General features: G+C 42.0%; 1 protein-coding gene across 1 annotated transcript in view; it reads right to left on the bottom strand.

Annotated features, from left to right (window-relative positions):
• Positions 1-1,558: 1,558 nt before the first annotated feature.
• The window catches only part of FAM174B (family with sequence similarity 174 member B), a 121,024-nt gene continuing 102,683 nt past the window's right edge, over positions 1,559-19,899 (bottom strand). The window contains exon 3 of the mRNA XM_040342362.1: positions 1,559-2,152. Within this exon, the coding sequence (XP_040198296.1) occupies positions 2,149-2,152 (4 nt within the window). The 3' untranslated portion in view covers positions 1,559-2,148. The remainder of the gene's footprint in view (positions 2,153-19,899) is intronic.

Here is a 19,899-nt window from a genome sequence, read left to right as displayed (position 1 = left end):
GTCGTGTGTATGCTCCATCGCAGTTTTCCGACAGGAAAAGTGCGAAAAAAATAAAAAAAGAGAACATGTTCTCTTTTTTCCCCCACTGGATTCCCAGTGGTCTTTTTCCCAGCAGTTTTCTATGGGAAAAACTGCGATGGCGCATACACACGGCTGGGATTCCCGGCCAAAGCTCTCACAGCAGACTTTTCCCGATGGGAAAACCCATCATATGTACAGGAGAAAATTACCAAGAAGGTTCTCAGTTTTCCCCTCGGGATTCCCGGGGGCCTTTTTACACGCCGGGAATCCCGTACGCGTACACTAGGCATTAGGAAGATTTCCCTCCACTCCCTGTCCCAGAGACACACAGAAAGTCGGAGCAAATCTCTACAAAAGAAACTCCCCTCTTAAGCTGTCCATACACTAGTTGGATTTTGTTTCAAACATTTGTTCAATTTTCTAATTGTATATGGGGTCAAAGTGAAATATTTACTGTGACTGAACTATCGGAAACATGTTCTGTTCTAAAGCTCATTTGACCTTCTGCATTGAACACTATGTTCCCATTTCACAGAGATAATTAGGACATCGCCATCACCCTTGATAAAACATTTGTGGTAATGGGAACAGTAGGAAAATAAATAACACTGTTACTCTGCCACCCCAACTGCTACCAAATTCGAAAGAGGATTAAGAACCCCAAATTACAATGTCTAGATGGACTTTTGAGGTGCACTACACATCCCATTAGAATGCACCAAGAACCCCATATTACAACCCTAGATGGAATTTTGAGGTGCACCACATTCCATTGAAATGCACAAATAACCCCAAAATTACAATCCATAGATGGTCTTTTGAGGTGCACCCCAATGAACCCCAAATTACGATCCCTAGATGAACTTTTCAGGCGCACCTCAAAAGTCCACTAGAAATTCGTTTTTTTTTTTTGTGCATTCTAATGGGATGCGGTGCACCCCTAAAGTCCATCTAGATCAGTGATGGTGAACCTTGGCAGCCCAGATGTTTTGGTACTACATTTACCATGATGCTCCACTACACTGCAGAGTATCATGGGAAATGTAGTTCCAAAAATCTGGGGTGCCAAGGTTCACATCACTGATCTAGACTCTAGAGATTGTTATTTGGGGTTCTTTGAGCATTCTAAAGCCCGTTAAAAGTTAATTTAGGGATTGTAATTTGGGGTTCTTTGTGGGTTCTAATGCACCACAAAAGTCCAGATAGGGATTGTAATTTTGGGGTTCTTTATGTATTCTAATGGGATGTGGTGTCCCTCATATGACAAAAAACAACTTCTAAGGGTCATTATCTATTTGCACATGTAACAAGTTGATCTAATTTATATACACTGTTTCTATAGTAAATACCATAGAAATCTGGCAATTAAGTATTATTGTTCAAGACTGGATTCTACTCGTAAGCAGTATATAGGATCAATGAAATTCATTTAGAAGATATCAGTGAATTTTTGAGTATGGCTAGTCTATATATATCATAACTAGCCGACAAGATGAAGGATTCATTTTAACGTAAAGTTTCCTTGTCACACATGATGTAAATTTCGGTGGATTTTATTGGCAAGATGTTAGTGGATGAGTCAGTCTCATATCCAAGGAGCATGTTGTTGCCATCTGGATGTTATCTTCTCTCTCACGGAGAGCAATAGTGGAGCTGCCTGCCGACCATGTGGCAGGAACCTAATTAATTTTTTACATGAAAAAATTCCTTGGAGAAAATTGGGGAAGAAATCACGTATTGATTTCTCTGTTACCTGGAGGCATATTGATCTGGCTCCACCGGTGGAATGTTCCCTGTAATTAAATGTTTTCATGAAATGTCTTCAAACAGAAGCCACAAGCGGGTCTTTGGCTTGTAGTAATGATAGATATATTAAATGGAGAAAAAAAAAAAGAAGATAGAAGATCCAGTTAGAATTGGTCTACATGTCTTCTCCTTATTTTGTCTGAAGCTTCCAGAATAGGTACAAAGTTTTATTTAAAGCTGTTGTATCCATGTAGGTTCATAACTAGTGTGTGATGAAACCTTTTCGATTCACATGTTCTCTTCGAGATAAGTCATTCCCAAGTGTGCTTCAGACATTCGGCTCCACACAATTCTTCACAACCAGATGTGGAACATCAACATTTACCTGTTGTGAAAAAAAAACAACAGAAAGTCAGAAGCAGAACAAGAAATTATGGAAATCATAAGTTTGGTCTTTTATTTACCTTTTATAACAAGAAATATGGCTGCCCCTCCATGCAAGTCATTCGCCTAGGCCAGTGATGGCGAACCTTGGCAACCCAGATGTTTTGGAACTACATTTAGCATGATGACTAATCCACTCTGCAGTGTAGTTGAGCCTTCATGGGAAATGTAGTTCCAAAACATCTGGGTTCCAAGGTTCGCCATCACTGGTGTAGGCAAATGATGTGCACAACGCTCACTGGGCCTACTAGGATATGCACGTCACATATCCCCGGCGGCCTTTGTCTTTCATTCAGTAAGTAGGAGAGGGGTGGGCCTAGTGACGCATCATCGCGAGGACCCAGAAGAGCCTGCAGACCTCTCAATGACAACACAAGTAAGAAGTAGCTATGGGATTGAGATAGTGTTTGTTAATAGAAGGATGTCAGCGGGTCAGTGCTAGAGCCACTGGGTGGGTGAGTATCCAACCCTGCAGACGACACCACCCAGTAAGAGGGGTATAGAAAAAAATAATAATGAGTAGGCTGGTACGGTAACCACTACATACCAGGCACTTTCACACCTTCCTGTCCAGGCCCAATTTTCAGGGTTCAGCAGCGACGCATTTAGAATGACAATTGTGTGGTCATGCAACACTGTACCCATAGGAAATGTTTATATTTTTTTCCCCAGAAAAGAGCTTTCTTTTGTGGTATTTAATCACGACTGGGTTTTTTATTTATTGTTAAATTAATGAAAAAATACAGAAAATTTTGAAAAAAACAAACATGGCCCAGATTCTCAAGGGCTTACGACGGCGCAACGCAACGTACGCCGTCGTAAGTCCTAATCTGGGCCGTCGTATCTATGCGACTGATTCTTAGAATCAGTTACGCATAGATATCCATTAGATCCGACAGGCGTAAGGCTTTTATGCCAGATCCTAAATGCATTTTTTTTCGCCGCTAGGTGTCGCCTTCGACATTTTCCCAGTCGAGTATGCAAATGAGCAAAATACGAGAATTCCCGAACGTACGCGCGGTCGACGCAGTGAAGTTACAACGTTTACTTTAGATTTGCGACGCGTAAAGTTGCCCCTGCTATATGAGGGGCAACCAATGTTAAGTATGGATGTCGTTCCCGCATCGAAATTTAAAAATTTACGTCGTTTGCGCAAGTCGTCCGTGAATGGGGCTGGACGCCATTTACGTTCACGTCGAAACCAATGACGTCCTTGCGACGTCATTTGGAGCAATGCACCCTGGGATATTTTCAGGACGGCGCATACGCAGTACGTTCGGTGCGGGAACGCGCCTAATTTAAATGTTCCACGCCCCCTACCCGGCTCATTTGAATTAGGTGGGCTTGCGCCGGGTGATTTACGATACGCCCCTGCAACTTTACAGGCAAGTTCTTTGTGAATAAAACACTTGCCTGTAAAACCAGATACGTTACGCCGGCACAGTTTTACGCCCAGATACGAGAATCTGGGCCCATATGTTTTTCTTGGATTTTGCAAATAAATAACCCTTTTTCATAAATTTATCTCAATTCTGATGCACTGACAGACTCATTTCTTGAGGCCCGGAAAAAACGCCATATATAACTGGTGTGGCATTCACCAGTGACACCGACTGGTAACAGCATGTAAAAATAAATTTTGTACAAGATTTTTGTATTTTTACACACACAATGATTGCTTATGCCAGTGAATTTCACTGGTATAAGCAGCCATTTTTACTGAATGAAGTTGATTAATTCAATGTAATAACATGGTACAGATGGGCTGTGATTGGCCCAGTCTGTACCATGTGATCACTCTTGCCAATCATAGCTAGCAACACAATTTTACACAATGGATGGCATGAATCAAAGCCATTCATTGTTTACTATTGTCATGTGATCTGCTGTGATTGGTTACAGCAATCACATGGTACCGGCAGCGGACAAATACACCGATCAGTTACCGGCTGTGTCCGGTGCACACAGCTGGTGACAGATCACGCCGCAGCGTGGCCTATCAGGGGCGAGCAAGGCACGTTCTGAGAGGACGTCATAGGACGTCCACCCAGAATGACAAAGGTCCCGCTCAGCTGTAATTTGACAATAGGTTGTGTGGAAAGTGCTTAAAGTAGAATTCCTAGATACATCAAAGATAAAAACTGCTCCCATCCCACTTCTAACTCCTATTCTAACTACCCTGTAGAAGGAAGTTGCTTATACTTGCCTATTCTCAGAGCACTCTGCTCTCCTCATGGTATCTCCCCAGCGGCTAGAATGCCTGGGCAATGACATCACCTATAGGCTTACCATGGGGCATCCATTATCAGATGTCCCCCCTCTCACTTAAAGCCGACCACTGGGAGCCAATCACATGACTGGAACAAAGCACCTTCAAACAGGTAAGTATAAGCATCTTCCTTTTACAAGGTAGTTAGCATAGGTGTTAAAAGGTGGTTAGGAGCCATTTTAAACTTGGCTGGAATCTCACTTAAATAAAAGAACAAAGACTTTTTATATGCAACGTGTGGAAACGCCAAGGAAAATCATGCTGGAAAAAAAAATCCTTAACGTCATTAAAGACATCCATACCAAGAAGTAATCAGCCATACAGTCACATAATAGCAGAAGAAAACTTTGGACTATGTGTGCAGAAAATGGATAAAAGAAAAAGGAAGGCAATATCCATCAATGCAAATCCAACTTTACTAGAATACCACTTTAACCACCTAACCCCTGCACCATATTGCTGGTCAAAGACCAGGCCACTTTTTGCGATTCGGCACTGCGTCGCTTTAACTGACAATAGCGCGGTCGTGTGACGTGGCTCCCAAACGCAATTGTCGTCCTTTTTTTTCCCCACAAATAGAGCTTTCTTTTGGTGGTATTTGATCACCTCTGCGGTTTCTAGTTTTTGCGCTAAACAAAAATAGAGCGACAATTTAAAAAAAAAAAAAATAATATTTTTTACTTTTTGCTGTAATAAATATTCCCCCAAAAACATATAAAAAACTATTTTTTTCCTCAGTTTAGGCCGATACGTATTCTTCAACATATTTTTCGTAAAAAAAAAAATCGCAATAAGCGTTTGATTGGTTTGCACAAAAGTTATAGCGTTTACAAAATAGGGGATAGTTTTATGGCATTTTTCTTATTTTTTTTACTAGTAATGGCGGCGATCAGCGATTTTTTTCGGTACTGCGACATTATGGCGGAAACATCGGACACTTTTGACAAATTTTTGGGACCATTGGCATTTTTATAGCGATCAGTGCTATAAAAATGCATTGATTACTATAAAAATGCCGCTGGCGTGAAAGGGGTTAACACTAGGGCCCGAGGAAGGGGTTATAATCATGTCCCTGGGTGTGTTCTAACTGAAGGGGGGGGAAGGGGGTGGACCGACACATGGGGGAAATGACAAATCGCTGTTCATACATTGTATGAACAGACGATAGGTCATTTCCCCCCCCTAAACAGGACCGGGAGCTGTGTGTTTACACACACAGCTCCCGGTTCTCGCTCTGTAACGAGCGATCGTGGGTGCCCGGGGGTGATCGCGACCGCCGGGCATGCGCGTCGGCGTCAGGGGAGAAGTTGAACAAGATGAAGATGGAAGCCGATTGGCTACCATGCACCAGATTTTACACTCTCCAGTTTTATTAAATCAACCCCATAGTATCTGATTGCCAAGAACATCTAGAAATATATCCATATGCAGAAAGGTGTCCAGTCCTGCTACAGGCTTCAACCTCTTTACGCCGATTACATTGGGAACAGGTTTCCGGTCGTCAGCCACTACATAAAAACAAATAATAAAAAAAAATAAAAAAAGAGAAGCTGCTCTACATTAAAAATATTACATATGTTTATTAACATACTCGTAGCACAAGCCGTTCCACTTGCCCCATGACTTTCATGCGTTTCACTCCATCCGGAGCTCAATCAAAGCATATGAATAAGATGCACATGAAGTGAAAACACGTTAGTTTATGGAACAGGTGGATCAGCTTGTGCTTGGAGTACTTTAATAAACATATGTAATATATTTAATGAAGAGCAGTTTCTCTTTTTTATTCTTGCTCGGAAGTGATCTAGAAATGTGTTCAATCATTTTGTTAGGATGATACAAACCGTGGCGACTCTGGGAAAAAAATGTAGGGGGGGCACATAAGTTACTACAGACAAAACTGGGGAGGGGGGGGGGGCACTAATAATTTTCACCACTAAATGATACCACTGGAAAAAACAAAATAAGTATATATAAATAAGATTACAAAATATGAGAGTAATGCAATGATACCTTTCTATTGTACTAACCCAACACTTAAAAGACAAGCTCTCAAGAGTTTTCCTTTCTTCCTCCGGTATTGCTTCAGACCGCAGAAAGAGGAAAACACTCAAAAGCTTTTGGTAACAGTACCAGTGGAAGCATTAATAGCCCCCAAAATGGGTATCAGTGAAAGCATTAATAGCCCCCAACATGGGTATCAGTGGAAGCATTAATAGCCCCCAACATGGGTATCAGTGGAAGCATTAATAGCCCCCAACATGGGTATCAGTGGAAGCATTAATAGCCCCCAACATGGGTATCAGTGGAAGCATTAATAGCCCCCAAAATGGGTATCAGTGAAAGCATTAATAGCCCCCAACATGGGTATCAGTGGAAGCATTAATAGCCCCCAACATGGGTATCAGTGGAAGCATTAATAGCCCCCCAACATGGGTATCAGTGGAAGCATTAATAGCCCCCAACATGGGTATCAGTGGAAGCATTAATAGCCCCCAACATGGGTATCAGTGGAAGCATTAATAACAGCCCAACATGGGTATCAGTGGAAGCATTAATAGCCCCCAACATGGGTATCAGTGGAAGCATTAATAACCCCCAACATGGGTATCAGTGGAAGCATTAATTACCCCCAACATGGGTATCAGTGGAAACATTAATAGCCCCCCAACATGGGTATCAGTGGAAGCATTAATAACAGCCCAACATGGGTATCAGTGGAAGCATTAATAGCCCCCAACATGGGTATCAGTGGAAGCATTAATAACCCCCAACATGGGTATCAGTGGAAGCATTAATAACAGCCCAACATGGGTATCAGTGGAAGCATTAATAGCCCCCAACATGGGTATCAGTGGAAGCATTAATAACCCCCAACATGGGTATCAGTGGAAGCATTAATAACCCCCAACATGGGTATCAGTGAAAGCATTAATAGCCCCCAACATGGGTATCAGTGGAAGCATTAATAGCCCCCAACATGGGTATCAGTGGAAGCATTAATAGCCCCCAACATGGGTATCAGTGGAAGCATTAATAGCCCCCAACATGGGTATCAGTGGAAGCATTAATAGCCCCCAACATGGGTATCAGTGGAAGCATTAATAACAGCCCAACATGGGTATCAGTGGAAGCATTAATAGCCCCCCAACATGGGTATCAGTGGAAGCATTAATAACCCCCAACATGGGTATCAGTGGAAGCATTAATAACCCCCAACATGGGTATCAGTGGAAACATTAATAGCCCCCAACATGGGTATCAGTGGACGCATTAATAACCCCCAACATGGGTATCAGTGGACGCATTAATAACCCCCAACATGGGTATCAGTGGAAGCATTAATAACCCTCAACATGGGTATCAGAAGACACATTAATAACCTCTAACACGGTTATCAGAAGACACATTAATAACCTCTAACACGGTTATCAGAAGACACATTAAGAACCCCCAACACGGGTATCCGTGAACGCATTAATAACCCCCAACATGGGTATCAGAAGACACATTAATAACCCCCAACACGGGAATCAGAAGACACATTACCAACCCCCCAACACAGGTATCAGTGGACGCACTAAATACCCCCAACATGGGTACCAGAAGACACATTAATAACCCCAACATGGGGTACCAGAGACACATTAATAACCCCCAACACAGGTATCAGAAGACACATTACCAACCCCCCAACACAGAATCAATGGAAGCATTAATAATCCCCAACACGGGTATCAGAAGACACATTCCAACCCCCCAACACAGGTATCAGTGGACGCACTAAATACCCCAACATGGGTATCAGAATACACATTAATAACCCCCAACATGGGAATCAATGGACGCATTAATAATCCCCAACATGGGTATCAGAAGATACATTAATAACCGCCATAATCTGATTCTCATATTGATTAGTGGTTCCAAATAACTACAGAAGTAGGGAACAGACACAAAAGATACACTCCACATCTTTCCACATAACTGTTCTACTTTATTATGATGCAATTTAAGGTTTTTATACACATGATTACATAGGTATCACATTAATATTTCAATTGTATTTTTATAGTAACAAGGGGTGTAACATAGGCAGGCTAATTCTAATCAGCACTCAAAAGAATGAAATAAATATTAGTGCCGTGTGCACAGTGAGGGCAGTGTGCAATACATACAGAATATAATTATATACAGAACTTACAAAATTTCCTTTACAATCTCCTCTCTTTTGATCAATAACTATACCTGCTATCACCTTTAACCTGGAACCTTCACACACTTAGATGAAGGTAGTCCCGGCCAAAGAGGCAAAACTCCATTGTGGAGAATATAATAGCTGAGCAGCTCTTTCATTACAAAATTACTTTTCATTGTGAAAAACAATTGATAAGACATTTATCAGTGGACGCATTAATAACCCCCAAAACAGGCATCAAAAGACGCATTAACAACCTCCAACATGGGTATCAGTGGACGCATTATTATTCCCCAACACAGGTGTCAGTATTATTACCCCCCTCCCCCACATTGGTGATAAGTAGCATTGAATTCTAAACCCTCCCATGACCACCAATGTGGGGGGAGGGGGCTAAGACTGACCTTGAAAAGGTATTGATACCCCTTGACATGTTCCACATTTTGTCATGTTACAACCAAAAACTTAAACATATTCTATTGGGATTTTATGAAATAGACCAATACAAAAGTGGCACACAATTGTGAAGAAAAATGATAAATGTTTTTCAAAATTTGTTTACAAATTATGTGAAAAGTGTGACGTGCATTTGTTTACTCTGATATCCCTAAGGGTCCTTTCACACGGAGCGGACCGTTTCTGTGTCCGCTCCGTGTGTCCGCCAAAGCTCAGCGGGGATCCCCGCTGAGCTGTCGGTGCATAGGGCGGTCCCCGCACACAGTGCAGAGACCGCCCTGTCTCTGCTCCGCTCTCCCCTATGGGGGATCGGATGCAGACGGACCGTCTGTCCGTCTGCATCCGATCCGTTTCGCCGAACGGAAGAAAAATAGGGTTTCTTCCGTTCGCAAAAGTGGATCCCGACGGACGCGGACGCTAGCGGATGCTCCATCCGCTAATGGACGCGATCCCATAGGGATTCATTACAAGTCCGTTAATGGACTTTTAATGAACGGACGAACGGTCCGCTCGTGTGAAAGGACCCTAACTAAGATCTAGTGGAACCAATTGCCTTTAGAGTCGGTTCACACTAGGGCGACACGACTTCCAGAGCGACTTTCAGAGGCGACTCCGACACGACTTGAGCCTGAACCACAGGGCGATCTGGGGCGATTTACAACATGACTTGAAGTCGTCTCCAGGACAGGAGACTTTCCAGTGGCCAATCAAACAACAATCAGCTCTAGGGGAGGGAGGGGGAGGTGTTTGCCTGAGAAATGTATGTTATCTTCCTGGAAAGTCGCTTCAGTTAAGACAGTGATCAGACTTGGATCAGACTTGGAGGCGACTTCCATTGAAATCAATGGGTACAAATCGCCTACAAGTCGGATTGAAGTAGTACAGGAACTTCTTTTGAAGTCGGAGCGACTCGAGTCGTGTGTATTAACACCGCTCCCATTCACTTGCACTGTTTTTCTCGACAGCGCGACTTGGGACGACTTGAGGCAACTTCAAGCCGGATCCCAAGTCGCCCCAGTGTGAACCGGCTCTTAGAAGCCACCAAATTATTAAATAACGTCCATCTGTGTGCAAGTTCATCTCAGCATAATTACAGCTGTTCTGTGAAGCCCTCAGATGTTTGTTAGAGAACCTAAGTGAAAATACATCATGGAGTCCAAGGAACACACCAGACAAGTCAGGGATAAAGTTGTGGAGATGTTTAAAGCAGGGTTAGGTTAAAAAAAAATAACTCAAGTTTTAAACATCTCACGGAGCTCTGTTCAATCCATCATCCGAAAATGAAAAAAGTATGGCACAACTGCAAACCTACCAAGACATGACCGTCCACCTAAACTGACCAGGCCGGGCAAGGAGAGCATCAGAGAAGCAGCCAAGAGGTTACCCATGGTAACTCTGGAGGAGCTGCAGAGATCCACAGCTCAGGTGGGAGAATCTGTCCACAGAACAACTATTAGTCGTGCAATCCACAAATCTGCCCTTTATGGAAGAGTGGTAAGAAGAAAGACATTGTTGAAAGAAAGTCATAAGAAGTTCAGTTTGCAGTCTGTGAGAAACCATGTGGGGGACACAGCAAACATGTGGAAGAAGGTGCTCTGGTCAGATGAGACCAAAATGTAACTTTTTGGCCTAAAAGCAAAACGCTTTGTGTGGCGGAAAACCAACACTGAACATTAGCCTGAGCACACCATCCCCACCGTGAAACATAGTGGTGACAGCATCATGTTGTGGGGATGCTTTTCTTCAGCAAGGACAAGAAAGCTGGTCAGAGTAGATGAGAATATGGATGGAGCCAAATACAGGGTAATCTTAGAAGAAAACCTGTTGGAGTCTACAGAAGACTTGAGACTGGGGCGGAGGTTCACCTTCCAGTAGGACAATGACCCTAAACATACAGTCAGAGCTACAATGGATTAGATCAAAGCATATTCATGTGTTAGAATGTCCCAGTCAAAGCCCAGACCTAAATCCAATTGAGAATCTGTGGCAAGACTTGAACATTACTACTACTACCAGTCCTTTTCTCTGCAGCCTCAGCTGCACTGAAGATGAATTAACAGGAGACAGAGGCTCCTGTTCATTCATAAGCCGAGACGTCGTAAACACAGTTTTACTATGCTCAGTGATCATGGACTCTGTACATTCAGAAAAGGAGCGAGCCGGTAAATGACATATTTACCGTCTCCTTCCTCCGCTCTCCATCTTGACAGATCGGGGGAACCGGAAGGACCCAGAGAGAGAGAAAAAAGACGACACTGGAGAGAGGGAGGAGGACACCGGAAGCCAGAAGACCCAGGGAGCCGGAGGAGCACACAGGGGACACTTGGGGGTGATCAGTGTGGCGGTGGGGGCAGTTACAAGCCCCTGTATAGACTTTCAGCAAAGCAGCTGACAGCCGCGGGAGGGAGATGAGAAGCGGCTGTCAGTTGCTTTATTGAAAGGCTATAGAGGGCAAATGCTTGGTATTATTGCAACCCTATTTTACACCCCTCCCCAGACCCCTCTTATACTTATGGGAGCCAAATCTCGATCCAGCACTATACCCAAGAGCAGCACAGCTGCTGTCTCTCTCTCTCCCGCTATCATTACTTGAGATTGCTATAATCTCTTGATGGATATTAGCAATTCTATTGTAGAATTTATTTTTTAGTTTTTTTTCAAACTTCTGTTCACCTTTGTGTGTGTTTTTTTTTTTTAATCACCATATATTCATATAAATTTGGGGGTTGCGCTATTTTTTCACTGCTTTTCATCCTTCTCTGTCTCTCCCCACTGGCTCTATGACAGCAGGGGAAGCCATTGGCACCTGCCAATCACAGCCTGTGAGGAGGGAGCAGGGCCAAGCCTTGCTGTCTGTGTCCATAAACACAGGCAGTGTGGCTTGAGACCAAGCCCATGGATGTGCCACAATAGGAAGCAGTTTCTTATGATGGCAGAGAGAAAAGAGGAAGAGTCGGGAGTACCAGCAGGGACCTGAGAAGAGGAGGGTCGGGTTTGCTTTGGGCAAATCCATTGCACAGAGCAGGTAAATATAAAACTTTTTTTTATTTAGCCATTACAATCACTTTCCCATGTCTCACTAGAATAAATGCGATGATAGGAGGATTAAACATTTTCCTAAAAACTAAATATGAAAGCTGCACAGCTTGTCCTAAGGTGGTCTATTACCATAAAGAACTCACGTTACGATAAAGAGAACACTGCATGCACTTGAATAAGTTGAGTTTGACTGGAGGTCGCACCCGCAAAAAGCAGCGGGTACAATTCCCTTATTCCTGCCATGGCTGCCAAGCAAATCATTGCTGCATGTGTACATCCATGGCTGCTGCCTCTGCAGCTAAAGGGGGAGTGGTTGGAGGGATGTGAACCTTAGCTATGAAATAGTTTGGCTTGGGGTATGCCCATTGCACCCCTGAATGGCCACGTGGAAAGACATATCTCGCATGCTTTTGGCACTTATTTACTAATATTGCCTGAAGTGGTCAAATGTTTAAATTATCAACCTTGGACTCAAATTGTAATTTTGGTTTGGACATATATGATGATATGATGTAAAGCGCTGCGCAAACTGTTGGCGCTATATAAATCCTGTATAATAATAATATAGTTTCATACAAGAAGAAAAATAAACCGATTGTTGTGCTACACCAAGTACTTAAAATAAAAACATAAAAATACTAATTTGAAGCACAAGTGGAGGAAGCTGCTATTTTTAGCTGCATTGTGTTATTTCTAAAAAAGAGAAACTGACACAAGAAGGAAAATTAAACAGCAAAGGGGTGTGGCCTCACAATTAAGAAGACCATCTGCACATTTTTATGTAGGTATTAACTAGGGATGTCCCGATACCACTTTTAGGACCGAGTACAAGTGCCAATACTTTTTTTCATGTACTCGCCGATACCGATTACTGATACTTTTTTTTTAAAATGTGTCCATGTGGCCCCCCAAATGCAGCCGTGTCTCCCCCAATGCAGCCGTGTCTCCCCCAAATGCAGCCGTGTCTCCCCCAAATGCAGCCGTGTCTCCCAATTAAGCTTTGTGTAGGTCTCCAGTGACAAAGAGAAAGCCCCCCAGTCTAGTTGATCGGCGCTCAGGGAACATAACAGCTTTCATTTGAATAGCTGTGTGTTCCCCGTCGCGTGTTGTCATATATAGCCCCTCCCCTTGTCCGGGCACTTTGCTAGACAGATCACTCGTCCAATCCTGGGATGGGTGATCTGTCTATCAAAGTGCCCGGAAAAGGGGGAGGGGCTATATATGACAACACGCGACGGGGAACACACAGCTATTCAAATGAAAGCTGTTATGTTCCCCGAGCGCCGATCAACTAGACGGCGGCAGCGGCTCTCCTCTCCTCCAGTGGCATGTTTTACATACCCAAGGACTGCTCTGCTCTCCGCCTCCTCTCTGACCGGTCTCCGCCCGCTCTCAGTCTCCTCTCAGAGGGTGAAAAAAAAAGTATCGGTGACGCATCGGGAGCATTTGCGCGAGTACAAGTATTCGCGCAAATGCTCAGTATCGGTCCCGATACCGAAACTAGTATCGGGACAACCCTAGTATTAACATATTCGGATGTTCTAAGGGCTCATTCATACTAGTGGCTAAAACGGGGTAAAACCCCATGCTTGAGCTTCAGTTTTACTGCCACCCAACCAGTAAAAGAACTAAATTGTTATCCAACATGGTGTTGGACCACCTTTGGCATCCAAGATGGCCTAAATTCTACTGGGACTTGACAAATATTTTTGTTTATAGCGTAAAAAATAAAAACCGCAGAGGTGATCAAATACCACCAAATAAAAGCTCTATTTGTGGAAAAAAAAAAAAAAGGATGCCAATTTTGTTTGGGAGCCACGTCGCACGACCGTGCAATTGTCAGTTAAAGCGACGCAGTGCCGAATCGCAAAAAGTGGCCCGGTCATTGACCAGCAATATGGTCCGGGGCTGAAGTGGTTAACAAGCAAATTTAAGTTTAGTGAAGGAGAACCTAGGTGGCAACATTGTGCTACTAAAATCCATGAGTTATCCAAGAGGCCAAAAAATTAAGGAAGCCCAATGGGATAATAGCCTATTAATTTAAAAGGCCCTACAATAGTGTCTCAAATGTATCCCTACACCTGTCCATAGTATAGCTGTCAGACAGTTTATGAACCTCTAAGTATTTTCAGAATATAATGTGATCTGATCTTCTAAATCAATAAGGTAAAGATAGTCCTGTTTATACACTTCAAGTTTTTTTTTTTGCGCTATAAATAAAAAAAAAGGACGACAATTTTTTTTTTACATTTATTGACTTTTTTTAAATTTTTTTTTTTTTTTATTCCATAAATTTTTTTTACTAGAAGTTTAAAAAAAAAAAAATATTTTACTAGTAATGGCGGCGATCTGCGACATAACATACCACTTTGGATCCGACTTTGCCCTGCGACTTGAAGTCTGACATGCGTCCGAATTTAGTGAACAGGGATCCGACTTTAATCCCCGACAATACCAGGCACTGTGTCTGGTATGAATCTTTAGGGGAAACTCCACGCCTTCGATCGGATTTGGATTTGGGGGATAACGCCCACGCCAAACAAATGGTGTGGGGGTCCCCCCCCAAATCCATACCAGACCCTTATCCGAGCACACAGCCCTGCAAGTCAGGAAAGTGGGTGGGGATGAGCAAGCGCACCCACCCCTGAACTGTACCAGGCCACATGCCCTCAACATGTACTAAGTCATGTTTTGCAAAGGGGTCAAATACTTACCGTATTTATCGCGGTATAACGCATTCCCGCATATACCGCGCACCCCTAAAGTGGCCCCCAATCCTGTGAAAAAAATGTTTTTTTTGTACTTACAGTTTTGGTGTCTTGCACGGCGTCCATCGGCGGCCTCGTCTGCGGCTTCGGGTGTCCTCTTCGTCGGGTCCGGCGTCCTTCTGCGGCTTCGGGTGTCCTCTTCGTCGGGTCCGGCGTCCTTCTGCGGCTTCGGGTGTCCTCTTTGTCGGGTCCGGTGTCCTTCTGCGGCGTCCTCGCGTACTCCCCGCTCGTTTACCCCGCCGAGTTTGAATACTGCGCCGACATATACAGAGCGCAGTACACTCGTGTATTGTCGGCAATGCTCGGCTACCCGCGCTGACATCCTGTATGTCCAGGACGTGAGTGCCGAAGAAGCCGAGACTGCCCGACTATACCCGAGTGTACTGCGCTCGGTATATGTCGGCGCAGTATTCAAAACTTGGCACGGGAAAGCGGGTATCGGCGTGATTTTCAGGGCAAAAAAGTGCGCAGTATACGCCGATAAATACGGTATTTCACCCATTAAAACGCAAATCAATTTATAACACGGTCACACAAATGTTGTCAGAGATTGCCAACGTCAAGAGCGCGTTGACGTACAACACTACGACGAGCCGAGAAAAATTAAGTTCAATGATTCCGAGCATGCGTATAATTTTTGTGTATTGAATTGTGTGTACACCGTTGGAATTTCCGACCAAAAACTTTTGTTGTCGGAAAATTTGAGAACCAGCTTTCAAATATTTGTTGTCGTAAATTCCGACAGCAAATGTCCGATGGAATGTGAAAAATATACTACAGCGCTAATTAAATAATCAATTCCACGTGCACCTAAATAAAAAAACAAATAATATAGCTGCTATCTTGAGTGATACCAAATCCAAACAGTGAAACATATAAAATATAGATGCGCTAATATTAACTTAAAAGGTGATAAAACGTACAAAGAAAAACTAATCAGGGAGAGTACTCCATAAACTGTGAATTACTAATATGTCCTTAATTAGTGCACAGTGATTAGCAGGATTCCATGCAGGGAAAAAATCACTCTTCAATCTGAATGCTAATCCAGCCCTCCACCGCTGTGATCAGATGATACAGGCACTCACAGACAGGGATTGCATGAAAGAAAAGAGAAAAAATCTCATTGCGCAATATTCGATGACAGATCAAAAAATGTAATCAGAGCATTGACATATGCACTCACGAATCCCGGCTTTCAGTAAAGCATGAAAACGCCACTCAGTATGTTGTTTCCTCAGCTCGATCCGATGCACTAGGATTCGATCGCAGGCTCCTCCCTACGCGTTACGTCACAGGCACGCGACTTACTCATGGGTTCATACGTTATGAGAATGGCTTGGGGTTTAGATAGCCTTCTCATTGACAGCGTTTACATTAGTGTGAGCAACCAAAGGGAAAGACAAACATCATTGCGGCAAAACTTTACTCACATAGCTGAATTCTAGTGAGATCAAATGTCGATGCATAGACACACATAATTTTAATAAACAAATTTAAAAAAATGTAATTGATATAAAACTTTAAAAACATTCTATGTAGTTTGCTATGTGAATGGTGCATTTGCATTTGCATTTGCATATGCAATCTACTGCCCTCTTGTGGCCAGATATACAACAAGCATAGAATAAGTAGATGAACATTTAAAAATACAATTAAATAGATGCATCAACACTATTCAATATTATCAATAAAACATATAAAACCATCAAAAATATGTAATAAAAATTGTACTAAAGAGTTAAAAGATTATTACTATAATAACAGTAATAAAAACCATCATAATGAATAAAAATCAATATATATTAATAAAATTAATTATTAATACAAAACCAAGAGTATGTTTACGAATTGGAAATGAAGCAATTTAAATCAAATTCGATATTAAGGCCATTGGGAGATAGAGTCTGCATCTCATGTATCCAGCGAGACTCAGTTTTACTTAATTCCCTTACTTTATGACTGCCCCTCCAGTGTGGAGTGTATTTGGCAATGGCCCAAAATTTCATTTCCTTGGATTGTTGTGGTGGCATAGATCAAAGTGCCGAGACACATTGTGTTTGGGGAAGGCTTTTTGGATATTTTGGACATGTTCTCTGATGCGCTTCCACATTGGGCGCTTCGTGCGTCCAACATATTGGAGTGAGCAAGAGCACTCCAATACATATACTACCCCTTCAGTCCTACACGTGATCAGATCCTTTATGTTGTATTCCTTCTGAGTCACTGTAGATTTGAATTTAGAACATTTTTGTCCATTGAAATTGGTTTGCCTACACGCAAAAACATCGTTTACATGGAAAAAAACCTTTTCCTTGGTAAAAGTGAGTAAATTGTTTCTCACTGGTGGGTCAGGAATATTTTTTGCCACCAAATCCCTTAAAGTTGGTGCTCTTCTGTACACCACCCGTGGGTAACTCGGTAAAATTCCCTGTAGCTGTCTGTCTGCTTTCAAAATTGGCCAGTGTTTCTTTATAATAGCTTCAAGTTGCTTGTGTTGGGTGTTATAATTTAGAATTATGGGTAATTCAGTTTCCAGCCTTTTTGTCTTGATTTTGTCTTGTGTTAGAGAGGTACGTGGAGTTTCATACACCTTTTGTATTTGTTCCATTATAAAGTCCTTGTTATACCCTTTATCAATAAATTTTTTCCTGATCACGTGTAGGACTGAAGGGGTAGTATATGTATTGGAGTGCTCTTGCTCACTCCAATATGTTGGACGCACGAAGCGCCCAATGTGGAAGCGCATCAGAGAACATGTCCAAAATATCCAAAAAGCCTTCCCCAAACACAATGTGTCTCGGCACTTTGATCTATGCCACCACAACAATCCCAAGGAAATGAAATTTTGGGCCATTGCCAAATACACTCCACACTGGAGGGGCAGTCATAAAGTAAGGGAATTAAGTAAAACTGAGTCTCGCTGGATACATGAGATGCAGACTCTATCTCCCAATGGCCTTAATATCGAATTTGATTTAAATTGCTTCATTTCCAATTCGTAAACATACTCTTGGTTTTGTATTAATAATTAATTTTATTAATATATATTGATTTTTATTCATTATGATGGTTTTTATTACTGTTATTATAGTAATAATCTTTTAACTCTTTAGTACAATTTTTATTACATATTTTTGATGGTTTTATATGTTTTATTGATAATATTGAATAGTGTTGATGCATCTATTTAATTGTATTTTTAAATGTTTCATCTACTTATTCTATGCTTGTTGTATATCTGGCCACAAGAGGGCAGTAGATTGCATATGCAAATGCAAATGCAAATGCACCATTCACATAGCAAACTACATAGAATGTTTTTAAAGTTTTATATCAATTACATTTTTTTAAATTTGTTTATTAAAATTATGTGTGTCTATGCATCGACATTTGATCTCACTAGAATTCAGCTATGTGAGTAAAGTTTTGCCGCAATGATGTTTGTCTTTCCCTTTGGTTGCTCACACTAATGTAAACGCTGTCAATGAGAAGGCTATCTAAACCCCAAGCCATTCTCATAACGTATGAACCCATGAGTAAGTCGCGTGCCTGTGACGTAACGCGTAGGGAGGAGCCTGCGATCGAATCCGAGTGCATCGGATCGAGCTGAGGAAACAACATACTGAGTGGCGTTTTCATGCTTTACTGAAAGCCGGGATTCGTGAGTGCATATGTCAATGCTCTGATTACATTTTTTGATCTGTCATCGAATATTGCGCAATGAGATTTTTTCTCTTTTCTTTCATGCAATCCCTGTCTGTGAGTGCCTGTATCATCTGATCACAGCGGTGGAGGGCTGGATTAGCATTCAGATTGAAGAGAGTGATTTTTTCCCTGCATGGAATCCTGCTAATCACTGTGCACTAATTAAGGACATATTAGTAATTCACAGTTTATGGAGTATTCTCCCTGATTAGTTTTTCTTTGTACGTTTTATCACCTTTTAAGTTAATATTAGCGCATCTATATTTTATATGTTTCACTGTTTGGATTTGGTATCACTCAAGATAGCAGCTATATTATTTGTTTTTTTATTTAGGTGCACGTGGAATTGATTATTTAATTAGCGCTGTAGTATATTTTTCACATTACTTGTTTATTTCACCTACAATCACTATTAGCAGCAATTATGGATATTTTTAATTTCATGGAAAATCGTACTATTGATCTGAAAGAAGTTTTTACCACCAAAACTATCTCTCAAACGGGTGACCTGGATACTAATTTTAGGAAATTCGGGCACCTGATGGAGAAGAAAGTTAGTGCTTGGTGGGATCTCACAACACATGAGCAATATATTAAAGAAGGAATAGTCCCAAGAAGACTGAGATGGGATATTCCTATTAATGATGGGTTAATGGATAATGATTCCATTGAGGAATGGTATAAATTCTTCAATGAAAAAGGGCTGGAAGCTTTGCAATTCCTCATTAAAAGGAAACAACGGAAAATTGCTAATATGAACAAATTAATAGCAGAGTGCAAAACTTCTTTGGAGAGTCATAAAGACACTCCATCCTTTGCAACACTTACGAGCCAACTTAATAAGGTCTTGGAACAAAAAGACCTTGAAATAAAGCAACGAAAAAGGAGGAAATACCTTAGAGATACTAATGACTATCGTCTACATCAAACATTTAAATGGCAATTTAATTTAAAACAAGGTGGGGATGGTTCAGTATCCTCTTCACCTGATAGGGAAGTACGGATTATCTCACCTGAGAGGGATTTGAGATATAGAACACCTGAACCTGGGAGATCGTATGAGGATGACCATAGTAGACATCCAAGGGATCACCACATTAACCCACCAAGACCACCAAGAGATGAACATAATGAACCAAGAACACCAAAACAATGGTGGAAAAATAAAAACAATGGTAAACCCCGATCAAAATCTCCAAGAAAGCCTAATTGGAAGAATAAGGGGAACCAAAAACCATCTAACCCCCCTA

Source organism: Rana temporaria, chromosome 3 (genome assembly GCF_905171775.1).
Source record: "Rana temporaria chromosome 3, aRanTem1.1, whole genome shotgun sequence".
Classification (NCBI taxonomy): domain Eukaryota; kingdom Metazoa; phylum Chordata; class Amphibia; order Anura; family Ranidae; genus Rana; species Rana temporaria.
The sequence above is the reverse complement of the archived record's forward strand: the minus strand, read 5'-3'. Positions and strand labels throughout refer to the sequence as shown.